The 15,834-nt window shown below is 52.8% G+C and overlaps 2 protein-coding genes across 2 annotated transcripts; one reads left to right on the top strand and one right to left on the bottom strand.

Moving 5' to 3' along the window:
* Positions 1-2,882: 2,882 nt before the first annotated feature.
* Positions 2,883-3,886, top strand: LOC104531739 (C-C motif chemokine 4 homolog). The gene is made up of 3 exons (XM_010176730.1): positions 2,883-2,952; positions 3,370-3,484; positions 3,811-3,886. Exons 1-3 carry the CDS (start codon positions 2,883-2,885, stop codon positions 3,884-3,886), a joined length of 261 nt encoding a protein of 86 aa, XP_010175032.1.
* A 6,752-nt stretch (positions 3,887-10,638) lies between these two features.
* LOC104531740 (E3 ubiquitin-protein ligase TRIM39) lies at positions 10,639-15,459 on the bottom strand (the record flags this gene model as incomplete). The annotated part of the gene is made up of 5 exons (XM_010176731.2): positions 10,639-11,213; positions 11,766-11,878; positions 12,364-12,386; positions 12,524-12,754; positions 15,270-15,459. Coding segments are annotated over 5 exons (1,132 nt in total), but the record flags the coding sequence as incomplete, so codon positions are not given.
* Positions 15,460-15,834: the final 375 nt, after the last annotated feature.

Consider the following 15,834-nt stretch of genomic DNA (forward strand, 5'->3'; position numbering starts at 1 on the left):
GATAGCCCTCCATCTGAGACACACAGCATCCTCTCTTTCTAAAAGGGGGAAGAGTGAGAAGAAAGTACTTTCTCATTTCATCATGACTGGAATGCGGGTGAGTGGGTATGGAAACGTTTTTTAGGAGCATATTGCAACATCCCAGGGCATCACTGATATGACTATAACCTCCCACCTCTACCCGCCCGCAAAGAGCTGGCAGAGTGGGGGGGTTGTCAGATTTCTAAGGAAAAACTGGACCCCTAGGAAGCAAACACCCTGTCTTTGGGGTTATTTTTGGCTTTCAACATCAGAAAAGTTTCAGCCTTTACCTGGATCTTGTAACACACATTATCCAGGCTAAACTGATCTTAATCTGACTCAGCTAAACTAAGGAAATTATTTTTGATTCATTAAAAAATGGTCCCTGGCAGTCTGAAATTATTTGGCACCCTCTTGCCAACAGTGATATAAAGGCTTGGAGGTTTTCAGCTGCCTCAAAGGAAAAATATCTCATTGAAAACATTTGAATAATCAATGTAGGTTTCCAACTAACTCTTCTGTTTCAATGAAAGTTGCTTTTTATCAGAACATTTCTGCACCATAAATGGTGTTTTGCCTGCCTGCCCAACCCACATCGTGTGCCTTGGGAGTAGGACAGGACCAGATGGTTGTAGGTGGCAGATCTCAGGACATGACCCATAAATGCTTGAAGGTACAATCACAGGGAACAGCTCAGTGACAAACCACGCTCTTACGTACGTCTACGAGTTATATTCCCTGAGCAACCAGACAGAGGAGCCAAGGAAGCCGACGCGAGCTTGGAGACGATTTCTGGTCCAGCTGGCGCCCGGCTCAACACCGGGTTCCCACCTCCTGCCTGGCTGGGCTCCCTGCCTGAGGAGACAGGCTCTGTCCTCATCCTCCCAGGATCATTGTGGATGGACAAGCTGACAAGTGAAGGCAGGAATGGGGTTTAAGCTGATGGGTGAGCCTGCAAAGTGCCTCTCTCCACAGATGGCAAAGGGAAGGATGGAGAGGGGACCAGCTTGGCCATGGTGTGGCCAGGAAGGAGGTGATGCCTGGCTTGGCAAGCACCACCTTTGCTCCATGGGATAGATCTGCCCTCCCAAGGCAGGGTAAGGGGCACGTGGACCACCACGGCTCCCAGCAGGAGCCTCCTTGAGGGTAGACCACCTCTGGGGACTTCTCCTGTGCAAGTCCAGGATCACACTGTCCTCCAGACCCCTCTCTGCCTGCATGGAGCAGAGCAGTTGACCTGCATGGAACTAACGTGCCGCAGCTGATAGGAGGAGAGGGCTGTGCACACCGTATAGTGTTGGGGTGACATTTGGAAAACACCAGGTTATCTACAGAAGACGCCTGGGTCAACAGCCAGGAGCCTTTAACAGAAACACGGCGAGTCAGCACCCAGCACTGAGGTGCTGGTGCTGCAGTTGGGTTGCTCTTGCTTTATGTTATAGACCTTCCACTGATTTTCAGGCAGCATCTGCCAAGACATGACCATTCAGTGATGTCTTGAAAATAATGAAATGAACATATTTCTGTGAAATGTGTCTACTTCCCTGATGAGATGTCCTTCTAGAACAACTTGTTACGGATGGACAGCCCTCAGGTCTTCCCAGAGCATCGATCACCTCCCTGCCAGCCCTTCCCTCTCCTCCTCAGGGACTGAGAAGTGTTTGATAGACCCCCGTAGCAGTTCATAAGTAGGCTGGTGACTTCTTCTCAGTGAACCATCCCTGGTCACAGCCCTTGCCCAGCCCTCGGAGAGCTGTGAGCTCTTCCTCTCTCCATACAACACGGTCATTCCTCCTTGTTAGGTTAAACCACATCAGATCACTACAATTTTATCTTTTCTACTGAGACCAGGTACCTTTTTCTTGCCAGAAATCACAGTTTCTGTCCTTGTCCTCCAGGTAATCTGTTCCTGGTCGTCAGAAGGAGCGCTTTCTTCCTCACTCTGCTCCTGGAGACCCTCCTGCCTCATCTTCAGGGTCACAGTCACTGTCTCCATCCTTGGCCCTCTGCATCTCTATGCCCAGCAATGACAGGCCTCACATATCAGTAGCCATTGAAATTTAAGTGTCTAACCTAAACTGGTCATTTAGGGTCTCTTTATAGGACCTGGGGTGTGGCAGACACCTCCAGGAGATAACACCCCATCTCAGCTCTTCCCTTAAATTGAACAGGAAACTCAAGTGCTTCAGCTTCTGGGACACTCATTTCATGCCTACCACTACCTGTGCTGGTGCCTGCAGTGCTGTCATGGCTGCAGGACTTGCCTGAGTCCCCTCAGACTGTGTGAAACCCGTACAGGACATGGAGCCCACTGCTGCCAGCTCCCATCTCCTGCTACTGGGGCAGCACAGGCTGTGCAGATGCAGCAGAGAAACAGTCCAGGGTAGAGGAGGTTTCAGCCCCTTATTCCCTGAGCAGCCTCATCCCGTCCCAGGTCCTCAGCCCACTCGCACAGCTCTTGGAAGGATGCACTCTCACCTCCAAGCTGCTTGGTCACGTTGGGTAACAGGGGCCTGTTGACAAATGCAGGAACCTCCACAGGGGAACTTCTTACTAAGGGCCATGCATGAAAGAAGCAGAAATAGCCATGGTGACTGTTTCATATCCTGTGTCACTGGGGAGGCTCTGAATGGAGGGGGGAGTTTCACCCTTCCGGGGCTGGGGCTGCTGCTCCGTTCCACCACGAAACTGCACCACGAGCAGCCTCTTTGGGGGAAATTCCACCATGCCTACGCAAGCCACTGCCCAGACCTCCTCACCCCATAAATTGGGAAGCTGTTGGCTGTCTCGGCACCAGACCGAAAAGAGGCTTTCAAGCTCCACTTGCCTGCTTCAGCTCCAGCCACCGCTTCTCAGCTGACATGAAGGTCTCTGTGGCTGCCCTCGCTGTTCTCGTCGCCGCCTTCTGCTACCAGACTTCTGCTGCGCCAAGTAAGTCCGGGCTCTCCCCATGTTCTCTAAATGGGGACAGGAGAGATGTCACTGCTGGGACAGGGTCCCTTCTGCCAGCCTTTCCACCCCTGGGTCCTTTCTGTGTCAGGTCACCCTCTGGCAGGTGCTCCAGGGCCACTGGGGCTCTCCTGCCATGGGAGACACACAGCTCAAAGCACAGCATGGGCCTTGTCAGTGCCAGCTCAGGGTGAACCCAGAGGAGAAATAATTTAAGGAATCAAAAAAAAGACTTAATCTTTTCTCTTCCTCCTCCACATCCTCCTGCTCCCCAGACCCGAGGATCTGTGGTCCCACCTCCCTGCCCCTGCTCCCCAGACCCGAGGGTCTGTGGTCCCACCTCCCTGCCCCTGCTCCCCATCCCTTGCCACTGCTGATGACCGTCTTTGCCCTTGACAGTTGGCTCCGACCCGCCGACCTCCTGCTGTTTCACCTACACCTCCCGGCAGCTGCCCCGCAGCTTCGTGGTGGAGTACTACGAGACCAACAGCCTGTGCTCCCAGGCAGCCGTCGTGTAAGTCCTCTGCCCTGGGGTGGTGGTGGGCTCTCCTTTTGGGCTGAGGATCCAGAGAGGGAAAGATCCTTTTTCAAAAGCCAGGGGATGTAGGCTGGTGCCAGGGGAGGGGAGGGATGGGGGGACAGGAGGTGCAAGGTGATGCTCCGTGGGCTCAGCTCACGGGGGGCTCACATCCTGCTCCACCACTGCTGACATGATGGGCCTGATGTGCTGCATGTCCAAGTTCTGCTGATCCTCAGGAGAGGCTGGGTTTGGGGCAGGGGTCCCCTCCATCGCTCTCTCTCTTTAACTTGCCTCTCTGCACCCCACAGGTTTGTCACGAGGAAGGGCCGCCAAGTCTGCGCCAACCCCGAGCAGGACTGGGTCCAGCAGTACATGGCCGACCTGGAGCTGAACTGAGGTCCCAGGACAGACCCTGCCACCCTGTGCCCCCCCATCTGCCAGGACGGATGAGCCATGGCCAGCTGTGGGCTCCATCGGAAATGCTTCCACGTCACTTAAAGCTGCTTGAGCAGTTGAAAATGTTCCAGAATCTGACTTTAGTGTTTTGCTATTTAGTTTTTATCGGGGAGGGATCAGGTGCAATAACTCCACTCCAGACAAATAAGAAGAGTATTTAATAGATATATTTTTTTAAATGAAGACTTATGCTCAGGTTATATTTTCTGTATTTAATTAATTGTATTTTTTATGCAATATTTAATTCAAATTCTGAGAAATAAATATTTTTGTAAGAAATATCAGTCTTTGCCTCTATTACAATTCTCTGCGATGACAGCAGCTGAAGTTGCAATAGTGTCCTTTATTCCCTTTTCTACACTGTCAAAACTCCCATAAAAGCTTTTCCCATCTGAACATCCCATTTTGCAAGATAAGAAGAGAAAAACCATGAAGGAGGAGGAGTGACAAGGGCATAGATCACATTCAGGTAGCTCGGCTCACTCTTTTTAGAAGGTATTTAATCACTGCTCATTATGATGACTGGCAGCCAGTTAAATGACATTGCCAGCCCCATTAGAGTCAATTAAAACGTTACCTTTAGGGGCTGAAATTTTACACGTCGCCTGTTTCAGTGAAAGTTTTCTGGGCGCTGCAGCTAAAATGGATCAGCTATTCCCAGAGCTGAGGATGGAAAAAATACCTTTCACTACAAGATTTTAAGAACTCTTTCACTAACTCTCCTTTAGCTGGGACATGAGGTTTAGCAGATGTGTCCCCCTTATGAGAAAAGGGTTTTTTTTCTCCATGTCTTCAAAACCTGCCCATCTCTGGAGATGCCTGTGTGTCCCCCTGCAATCGCCCTGCCAGACCCCAGCACCAGGGTCCCTGCGAGGAGACATCTCCACTGCTGCCCTGGGGCTGGTCTCCCACCAGAGCTGAAGGAGAAGGAGACCACACCACCGATGGCATTTAGGTTGCTCTGATCATCTCTGGACATGAACCGTTGGATAAACAACAAGGGTTTGGGTTCCTCTTGCCCCAATCTCTGGTGCCTATAGGGCAGCCCAAGGAAAAAGGCTCTGCTCAGAGACCTGCCTGCGCTCAGCTCACCCCACAGTGTTCACACACTGAATTTGGGAGGACAGGCATGGATGTCAGTGAGACACAGGGCAACAAGGCAGGAAGGGGGCTTCTGGGGAGGGGTGAAGATGGGAAGACAGAAGGCAGAGGCTGGGTGGGAGTCGTGGGGTGAAAGGAGCCTCAGGTAGGGCTGGAAGGGATGGAAGGGATGTGGGAGAGCTTGGGGGAGGAAGGAGCATATCAGTTATGTCAGGAGCCTCGTTACTTCAGGACCTGCAGCCCCCAGGCTCCTCAGCCCATGGGGTGGCTTGCACTCCATCAGTCATCCTGCTACAGTTTAAAATAGCATCTGGGCAGGAGTTGGGGTGAAAGGAAGAGCTGTGCCAGCCAGCGGGACCCGAGCCCCCTTCCCCAAGGAGGTGCTGGGAGGGAGCCCATGGCTGGGAGGTTCGGGTGGGCATCACCATGAAGATAGCTGTGCCTTGGTGACAAGGAGCTGCTCCTGCAGGTGAGGACAGTGGCTTTCATCACAGCCCTGACTGCCCGGGCTCCGGGAGCCAGGTTCATGATGGCCATGCCAGAGGTGAGGACATCTTGTCTGTTGTGTACCAGCCTGCCCCGTATCTGAGTGTTGGAGTCCAGTAGCTTCACCCTGAGGACTGAGATTGGCACAAAGCTGGGTGCCCAGAGCTGTCCTTGCTTCAGGGAACAGAAGGAGCAGGGGGTCATCCCAAAATGGCTTGAGCCTCCACAGTCCCTGTTGGATACAAGCTTCATTTGTCCCTGTGTAACTGGCACCAGTCCTGCAGCCTCAGGGTTTCTTCTTAAAGGACAGTGCAGGGTCATCTGGGGAGCACCATCCAGCCCCTGCCCCGTCTGAGCCTGTTGCAAATAACCCCACGCGCCAACACGCTTAACAACCCAGGTCACGTTCAAGCCACCCACAGCAGCCACCTACCCTGGGTACCTCAGCTAACTCCTCACCGCTATTCCAGGAGCCTGCAGGGTGTCCTGAATTGCTCATGTCTTCCTTGATCTTACACCCACCTACGCGTGACAGCTCAGAGGAGCCCTCAAAGTGCACACAAGGAGTACAGCACGCTTGTTAATCCACACCCCCAGGCACAGAGGTGTGAACAAAACCCGCTCCAGCGAGGCAAAGGCAGGCAGCAGCTTTCAGCAAGCCAGCAGCTGCCTCCAAGGCCCATGTGTGTGCATGGAGAAAGCATCCCTGGTGCTCTTCAGAGCCACCACATTTTCCAGAGGAGGAGGAGAAGAGTGTCCAGAGAAGGGCAAAGGAGCACAAGTGTGCTGAGTTCCCAGCTGAGGGAACTGGGGGTGTTGAGCCTGGAGAAAAGGAGGCTGAGGGGAGACCTTCTGGCTCTGTCCAAGTCCCTCGGAGGAGGATGGAGAGAGGTGGGGGTGGGTCTGTTCAACCAAGGACCAAGGGACAGGACAAGAGGAAATGGGCTCAAGTTGCACCAAGGGCAGTTGAGATGGGATGTGAGGAAGAATTTCTTTGCTGAAAGGGTTCTGAGGCATTGGAAGGGGTTGCCCAGGGCAGTGGTGGAGTCCCCATCCCTGGAGGGATTGAAGAGTCGTGTAGACATAGTGCTGAGGGACATGGGTTAGTCATAGGGGACTTGTCAGTGTTGGGTTAATGATGGGACTTGATGATCTTAAAGGTCTTTTCCAACTGAGGCAATTCTGTGTGATTCCGAGTGTGGGAAGGTGGCCCAGAGCAGGGCCAGGCAGGGGCTGCAGTGCCCATGTCATTATCACCTCAAATCTTCACCCAGGGATTGCCCTGCCCAGAGCAGGGGATGTATTTGCTGTGTACGCTGATGCAGCTGTGTGGGGCTGACCTTGCTGCTGGAGCTGGGTGATGCAAGAAGACCCCAACATGATACAGCCCTTGGAGGAGCCCTGGGATGCCCTGGTGCTCATGCTGGGGTCTCAGGGGCTAATCATGGTGCTCATCTCTCCCAGAAAAATCCTCGCAGGGTGCAGAGGGAGCACCCACTGGAGATGAGGCTGGTGAACGAACACAAGAAGCAGAAGGCACGAAGCCAGAGGCAGCAGATGAAGGCAAAGGGGAGGCTGGGACCCAAGAGAAGGGTGACTTGCAGGGGGTTTTCTCTGGATTCAGACCAACACAAGAGCAATGGTGTCAAAGGTTTCAGAATTTGGTAACCACTAACAGAACCTCATCCTGAAACCACAGTGTGGTTATTACTGAATATTTTGTGCATTGTATATACAAGTAAATATTTTTAATGAAAACCCTGGGAAAGCCTGGCTGTGAACAAAAATAAACTCATTGCTATAGTCAGAACATCATTATTCTAATATCCATGCACAGCTCTAGGTATTTGTTGTTTTTATTATTCCAGTGTGTCTGGTGGACACAGGAAGCAGAGGACATGAAGCCAGAGGCAACAGCTGAGGACAAAGGGGAGGCTGAGACCCAAGAGAAGTGTTATGCACAGAAGTATTACACTAGAAATGGTGCCTGGCCATCACCTTCCCCGTAACGGGTGACAGGAGACAGATGTGGCAACGAAGACCCAAAAGAACATTTCTGCTCAGTTCTTAGAAAGACACAGACGAATACTCACATCCCGTTAAGATGACAAAGCTTTTCCACTACACTAGAAGAGAAAGCAAGATGTGAACATTTGTTGAGAAAGCACATTTCTAAAACTGCAGGTCAGTTTTGTTGTGGAGAATCTTAACAGGAGACACTGTCAGTGTCTCTGGGTGACCAAACTGCCCCAGGAGCCAAAACCTAAACCGGTAACGTTCATCTACTGATTGCTCACAATAACAGCTCCCTGGTCACCCAGCCCCAACCCATGGCCATTCTGCCAGGCTTGGTATCCTGAGGGATTACTGCCTTCAGTAAAACCAGACACCTTGAGCAGATCAGTCCCGGGACCCACCACAGCAAGAGACTATCTCACCCCAAAATGTCCCAGTGAAACTTAGGTATATGCAGATGTACATGCCCATGTTCCTTCAGCATATGCAAATCAAATGGAAATGGCGTGACTGGTGCACACAGGTCAGCTCCTTTGGTAATAAATAACCTTATGATGCTGTGTGAGGGCACCAGCTTGCTTGGAGCTGGGCAGCAGGAGCGCTGGCAGGAAGACCCATGTGGTCAGGTTGGGCCATGCTGTGCTGTGCAGCCATCCCTCACAGCTGAGGTGGGTGGTCCAAGCAGGACCTGGTCCTTGTTCAGCCAGATCTGCATAGAGGCCAAAGCCAGGCAATAAATGCATTTCCACCAAGGACAGGGGCAAGCTTGACTTGTTGTGACTTCAACAGAAAACTTGCTTGCGAAGAGCTTGAGGAACAGCTTTAGCTTTAAGTCCACAGGGAGCTGTGCTGTCCCAGTGCTCCCGGCTTTTCTCCATCTGACCGTTGCCAACCAGTCTGGGCATCTGTGCTGGTTTTGTTTGGGATTGAGTTAATTGTCTTCACAGTAACTGGTATGGGGCTGTGTTTTGGATTTGTGCTTAGAAGAGTGTTGATAACACCAACATGTTTCAATTACTGCTGAGCAGGACTTACACACAGTCAGGGCCATTTCTGCCTCTACCCACCAGCGGGGAGGCTGGGGGTGCACAAGAAGCTGGGAGGGGACACAGCCAGGACAGCTGATCCCAACTGCCCAAAGGGATATCCCAGACCATATCACGTCATGATCAGCACATAAAGCTGGGGGAAGAAGGAAGGGGGGATGTTTGGAGTGATGACATTTGTCTTCCCAAGTCACCGTTACATGTGATGGAGCTTCCCTGGAGATGGCTGAGCACCTGCCTGCGATGGGAAGTGCTGAATGAATCCCTCATTTTGCTTTGCTTGCAGGTGTGGCTTTTGCTTTTAAAAAAGCCTATTTTTAGACCTATTAAACTGTCTTTATCTCATCCCATGTGTTTTCTCACTTGAAACGTGTGATTCTCTCCCCAGTCCCACTGAGGAGTAATGAGTGAGCAGCTGTGTGGTGCTTAGTTGCTGGCTGGGGTTAAACCACGATAGCACGATAAACTGGTGTCTGCCCTGAAAAGTTTCTAAGTTGCAGGTGATGCAGAAAGTCCAGCAGACAGAAAAAACTGTGGCATTCATCTACTGATTGCTCACAAAAACAGCTATCTCATGCTTTCAACCTTTACTCCCCATTCTGGGAAAGGCAGATTCATGTTTTCTAGGAATGCTTTGGATGCTGCATCAGGGTGAGTTCACATCCTTTCTGCTCATTCATTTCTTCCCCTTATTTGCAAGATCTCCAAAGTGTTGCACTTCCTCCTGCCTCTTCTGAAAATGCTCTTCGTCCCTTCATTGCCACAGCAAATGCCACTCATCTGTCACCTTGCCACGGCCAGATTGCTTTTGCTTTCTGGACCATTTCCATCCCGCCACCTCCTCCCACCCCTAGGTCAGTGACATTTAGCCTGGTCCCTTGCCAACTGTCACCTTGCACTACAGGTTTTCCTGGCTGTCCTCACCACTCCCCTCCACAAATGTCTCTGCTTCCAGCTCTCCGTCAAGACCTCAAAGTTCATGTCCTTTCTTATCTTCTCAGGCTCCATGAGCTCCCTCTGTAAGATCTCCATGGAGGTCAATGAGCTGCAGAGCCTGCCGAGACCCATTGCCTCTCTCCTTCCTGGGACATGGCAAAGCTGGGACTGGGCTCTTCTAGCTGGGCTGCCTTTTCTGCCATGCAGCCTCCAAAAGAAAGCACCTGAAGCTGAAGGGGGGAGGGTGGGACTCCCCAAAATGCAACAAAACTCAGCTGAGAAGAACTGCTACCACAGGTCCAGCACCAATTTTTTTCTAAGAGCCTCCTAAAGCATCATCCAACCCCCGAAGAAACTGTGTTGAGCATTTGAGGCTGGGTTACCTTTCTGTCCCTGTTTCACAGCCCCCAAAGTGTCCCCGTCCTGGGATGGGCAACACACCACTTCCCACACCTGGAGATTTCCCACCCACAGAGCTTGTGAGGGGAGGTGGAGGGGCTGGAGCCACCAACCCTCGAGGTGACGCGCTTAATAGGGGATGAGAGAGAGAGGCCTAGGGACCACCAGGCAGTGCAGCACTGACACAGCAGGATCTCTTGAGGACCCTCTCTGGGCTGGAGAGGACCAGGTCCAGCAGCACTCTTTGCCCTCAGATGTTGGGGATTAGCTGGGGCTGATGAGCACAGATGGATGAAGCACAAAGCCACACCATTAACCACACAGGGCTCCCCAAATCAACCCTTTATTGCCTTGTTCCAGTACAATTCACACCAAAAGCAACACCACATGGCAGGCTGCGCGCACAGCTTTCTCCAGCAGCCTGTGAGATGAGCAGCAGGGCAGCAGTGGGCTCCCCTGTCCCCATCAGTGGCACAGGGGGTTATGACACATCCACATCCCTGCTGCAAAGTGCTCTTCCCAGCACAGCATGGCATAGGGTGAGTGTCACACTTGGTGGGTCACCTCCAGCAGCCAGGAGCACACAGAGACCCTGCCATGATGCTCACCGAGGCACACGGCTATTTCCTCGCTGCTGCCCCACTCACAAGAGGAGCTGGTTGGGCTCCCAGGCTTCTGCCCACCGGTGAGAAACCAGGGCATCTGCTGTCACAGGACAATGCACGTGGTCCCCTGTGTGTCCCTGACCCAGGAGATCACCAAGGGCTCTGCATTTCTGCCTCCTAAAAAGGCACCTGGGAAGAAGAGAGGCCGGAGGTTCCCCGAAAACTTGTCAGTGAAGGTGTAAATGTGGGAGCGGTCGTTCACGTTGTAAAAGGAGATTTCTCCTGCCTCATAGTCCAGGAAGATCCCGATGCACCGGGGTCTCACACTCAGGGTCAGTGGGGAGGTGGGCGAGGTGAGGGCCTCGTAGTTGCCCCCATTCTGCAGCTGCAGCACCCAGTAGCCGTTGTTTGGGCAGAAGAGGACGATGCCTTTCCGGCTGGCAGACTCCCGGCACAGCCCCAAGCCCCACTCAGGCTTGTCCCCAACCTGTACCTCCCAGTAGCAGCGGCCTGAGAAGAAGACTTGACTCCCCAACACTATCGGAGTGGTGCCAAACCTCTTGGAGTTGTCAAAGAAGGACAGAAGCAGCAGCTTCCTGCCCCCGCGCCGCACGCTCTTGCGGTCCTCGGACACTATGAGCTCAGGGTGTGCTGTCTCGGGGTCCAAAGTCACATCCACTGGAGCAAGAGAAGGGTAGAAGGACAGATGGGGCTTCAGGGGTCTGCAGGCACGGACACGAGCTGGTGTCTGCAACCTAGGTGCTGGGCTCTTCCAGCTCTTCCTACCTCCTACATTTATTTGCTTGTGCCCATGGTTTGCACATCTCCCAGCGCTGCCTGGCACTGCAGATGTGCAATACATAAAGTTGTGCAAACCATAAACCACGTCAAAATATTTGGCACCTGGCTGCAGAGCAGGAACACAATGAAGGTGGCTCCATGGCCCTGAGCATGGCTTCAGAAGCAGCCAACATTGAAAGCAAGAGTTGGTGGGCAATACGGAGCTTGAAACTCTGGAGTCACCTCCTAGGCTTCAGGGTCACCTCACAACCCATCCAGGACCAGAATGAGGAAGATCTCCCCACCATGAAACCAGCCTGAACTCATCAGTACACAAACTGGAACCAGCTGGACAAAGCTTGTTGAAAAAACCTCCCCTTGCCCCAGCGTATGGGGAGTTGAACTGGAGCCCAAATGTGCCAGGAGCTGGCACAGAAGCAGCCCCCTTACCTTTGAACTTCTTCAGCATGTCCCTCATGCCTAGGCAGCGCTCGGGGATGCTGTAGTTTTCCTTCAGGGTCACAGACACGGCCTTGGGGGACTGGAACTTCATCCCCTCACACCTGAAAGGAGAATGATGCCCATAGGCTGTATCCCAAGTCCCCAGCACAGCCAGTCTCCTGCTGTGAGGAGTTTAATGCCTCTTCTGTTGGCTGCACAGATCCATCTCCTCCCTCGAGCTCTTTGGCTGTGAAGAGCACTAGGGATAACCATTGGCTCAGCAGCAAACCTGATGGGACCAGAGCTAAAGGATGTGGGGAGCAGCAGTGCCAGTCCCTGGGAAGAAGGAGCAAGGCCAGCCGGGCAGCATGTCCCTTAGGAGGGGGTTCATCTCACACACCACAGGGCCAGGCAAGACCTTGGCTCTGGGGCCCTGGAAGAAGATGGAGTCTCTTCTCCAGCCCCCACTGCTCTCAGTCCCTTTGTCAGCCCCAGGGAGGACCAAACCAGATGCTGGGTAGGGAGGACAGCAAGTGGGTAGCATGGAGCAGACACCAACATCTCTCTCAGAGACAGGACGGTAGGAGGAATGAGCACAGGTACCTACCTGCTCAGGATGCTTTTCAGATCCTAGAGGGAGAAGAGGAAAACCATTCTGGGTGTGGGGCTCCAGAGCCTTGTGCCCACCAACCAGCCTGGCCCTGGCCACCTGCCCAGACAGCAGAGGTACTGGGGCTGAGTTAGTGGTGCTGGTGGCATAGCCTGACCTTGAGCAGCCCCTCGGATGACTGCTGGGTCTTCTCCTTTATCTCCAGGATCAGTTCCTCCAGCAAGCACTTGTGCTCCACCAGCCTGGCCAGGTTTTCATCAATCATCAGCAGAATCTGCTTCTCCTCCTCCTCCAGCTTCTGGAGCAGCAGCTTCTCCTCCCCAGCCAGCAGCCGATGCAGCTTCCCAAACTCGCTGACAATTCTCTCCCGCTTTTTCTTCACTGTCTCCTTGTGATAAGAAGATACATGGGGTGAAGAGAGGCAACGTTAGCCAGGCAGCTGGGATGGAAATAGATGCTCCAGCATGCACACCCAGCAGCAGGCCCTGGGAAACCACCGCATTTTCTTGATAAGCACATTTATATAAAAAACCAGCTCAAGGCCAACTGCTGGGCTTTCACCTGCCCCAAGTTCCCACTCCAACTCGTCAGTTTGCCAGCAGTAGGACTTTGCCTGGAGCCTTTCTGCTCAGCTGAACCTCAGATGTCTAATGATGTCTCGGTGCAGCATGGGAGGCCTGGGGGGCTGCTGGGCTGCAAGGAGATGCCATCAGGTGTTGGGGTATGTTTTTTTCATTCTTTAGGCAAACTTGACACCCAGAAATCCATGGGCCCCAATGGGATGCACCCATGAGTGCCGAGAGAGCTGGTGGACGTTATTTCTAAGCCACTCTCCACTATCTTTGAAAGATCCTGGAGAATAGGAGAGGTGCCTGAGTGAGGACAGGAGAGAAGCCAATGTCTCTTCAGTCTTCTAAATGGGCAAGGAGGAGGACCCAGGAAACCACAGGCCACTCAGCCTCACCTCCATCCCTGAAAAGGTGACAGAACAGCTCATTCTGGATGTCATCTCTAAGCATCAGAGGAACAGAAGGTTATCAGGAGCAGTCAGCATGGATTCACCAAGGGGAAGTCATGCTTGACCAATCTGACAGCCTTCTGTGTGGGCATGACTGGTTGGGTAGATGAAGAGAGAGCAGAGGATGTTGTCTGCCTCAACTTCAGCAAGGCTTTTGACACTGTCTCTCATCTGAAGTACTGTGTCCAGTTCTGGGCTCCACAGTTCAAGAAGGACAAGGAACTACTGGAGAGAGTCCAGCACAGGGCTATGAACATGATTAGGGGACTGGAGCATCTCTCCACCTGAAGATGAGGAAAAACTTCTTCACTGTGAGGGTGCTGGAGCCCTGGGACAGGCTGCCCAGAGAGGGTGTGGAGTCTCCATCTCTGGAGATGTTCAAACCCACCTGGACACTTTCCTGTGCAACCTGGTGTAGCGAACCTGCTTTGTCAGGGGGGTTGGACTGGATGATCTCCTGAGCTCCCTTCCAACCCCACCAGTCTGTGATTCCGTGATTCTGTGAGTTGCCCTCAAGCGTTGGGGTAGGTTTTTATCAGATGTGGTACAACTTGTATCTCCAGCTAGATCCAAGGTGACCTGCTGCTTGGGCAGCTGGGAGGAAATGCTGGAATAGCCCACAGCAAACGGTAAGAGGTGGAAGAAGCCCCAGGGCTGGGGAGGGATGGAAAGGGGGAGCCAAGGAGGACTCCCCAGGTGCCTCACTACAGCTCAGAGAGCGGAGCCAGCAACAGGTGGGCTCTGCCAGTGCTTTGGGGTTTTTCAGCTGAGCCCTCAAAATTGACACTTTACTCAAAACCTGAAGCACCAGAAATACACACACTGCAGTCAGCTTGGACCATGAAACATCAAAATGGAGAAGATAAACGAAAGTGAATTGCATTTCTTTTTCTGTCCAAGCACATGATTTCTTGGATGTGACTCATGAAGGCTTGATAAGCCAGGACACTCACAGCCACTTTCCCATCGCTGCTTGCAAGGGTCATTGTTTTTTTCCTTTTTACTACAAAAGCTCAACCAGACGCCAGGCCAAGAGGAAGCCGGAGGCAGCTGAACGGTGGCCCTGGAGCCCTGACTCAGGCGGGTCGGGGGACACTGACACAGCTCTTTTACAATCTTCAGCCCCAAGGGGGATGGTGGCCACACAGGGGCACCCCAAAAACCCATCACCCCAAAAACCCATCATCCCAAAAACCCATCACCCCAAAAACCCACCACTGGCTTGGCCAAGCTGCAGCTGGCAGGCAGGGGACCTGAGCTAATGACTAGGGGAATCTGGAGAGACCTGTTTTCCCTGCCAGAGCTGACTCATCAGCAGTTCTAGCTCAGGGCTGGATAACTCTCCAACGGTTTCGTTTCCTTCTTGCAGTCACTTTTACTTTCCAAGCCCAGAGGAATGTGAAATGCAGCTGTTTTGCTGGTGTCTGATCTCCCTGGGACTGCCTGGAGTCGGGCAGAGTGCAGTAACTCAGCTTTCCTGTTTTTTTAATGAAAACACTTCTAGTTCCCATTGCTGTGGAGCAGAGCTCACAGTATGGCTCATGCCTGGCTTGTAACTCAAGCACACGTCGTAAAACAAAAGGCAAATTAAAAATATCCAGTGTCTATTTCTTTAACTGGCATACAAATCCCTGTGATTTCAGGGGAGCTGGTGTGCTGCTCTTTGCCAAGCATTTCTTTGTGAAGCTTTTTAATTTTGTTTCTAGAGCTGAACACAGTCTCTGAGCCTGGTTTCCAGCACTGCTCCTCCATACAGGACAGGAGGACAGATCCCATCCTGAGGACTATGCCAAATTCACAGCCCCAGACAAGACACGTCGGGGTTGCTTTTTTAATTGCTGATCTCTCTGAAGCTCATTCTTTAAGAATTAAGCCAGGCACCTGCCTTGCACTCCTGGGTTTTCATCCTTTCCGCTGACTCACGCTTCTTTACCTCCTCCACTTCTTTCGAAAGATACTCCAGGGAATTCTGGAGTTTGACCTGAAAAGAGAAGAAACGGGCTCGGCTCGCCCCAGCAGCACGGGCGCCAGCGGGCAGCCAGGGGACAGTGACCCCGCGCCAGGCAGTGCCAGCCCTGGCACCCGAACCCAGCAGCTGTGCTCTTCACTCCCCTCGCAGTGTTAACCCTCTCCACGCTCCTCAGCTTTTCCCCATATTTTTCTCACATTTTAGGTTTTGGAGAGCAAAGTGACTGCTCCCCACAACGCTGGGGCATGGGGCTGGCAGTGTGCTGCAGGGAGCATCACTGGGACACGGGGCTTGGGTGCACTCCTTCACGGAGGCAAAATGTCCCCAGGGCAGCACCCACCATCTCTGGGGGGTTCACAGAGGGACAGGGTGCCAAGCTGCCTCCACGCACCCAGACGGATGAGGGTGAGCCTGGGTGCCTCCATAATTTGGGAGTCAGTGGGTCCAGCCCCATCCCTGCAGTGAGAGCGGCTGGGTGGGC

Source organism: Antrostomus carolinensis, unplaced genomic scaffold (assembly GCF_000700745.2).
Source record: "Antrostomus carolinensis isolate BGI_N321 unplaced genomic scaffold, ASM70074v2 scaffold1061, whole genome shotgun sequence".
Lineage (NCBI taxonomy): Eukaryota > Metazoa > Chordata > Aves > Caprimulgiformes > Caprimulgidae > Antrostomus > Antrostomus carolinensis.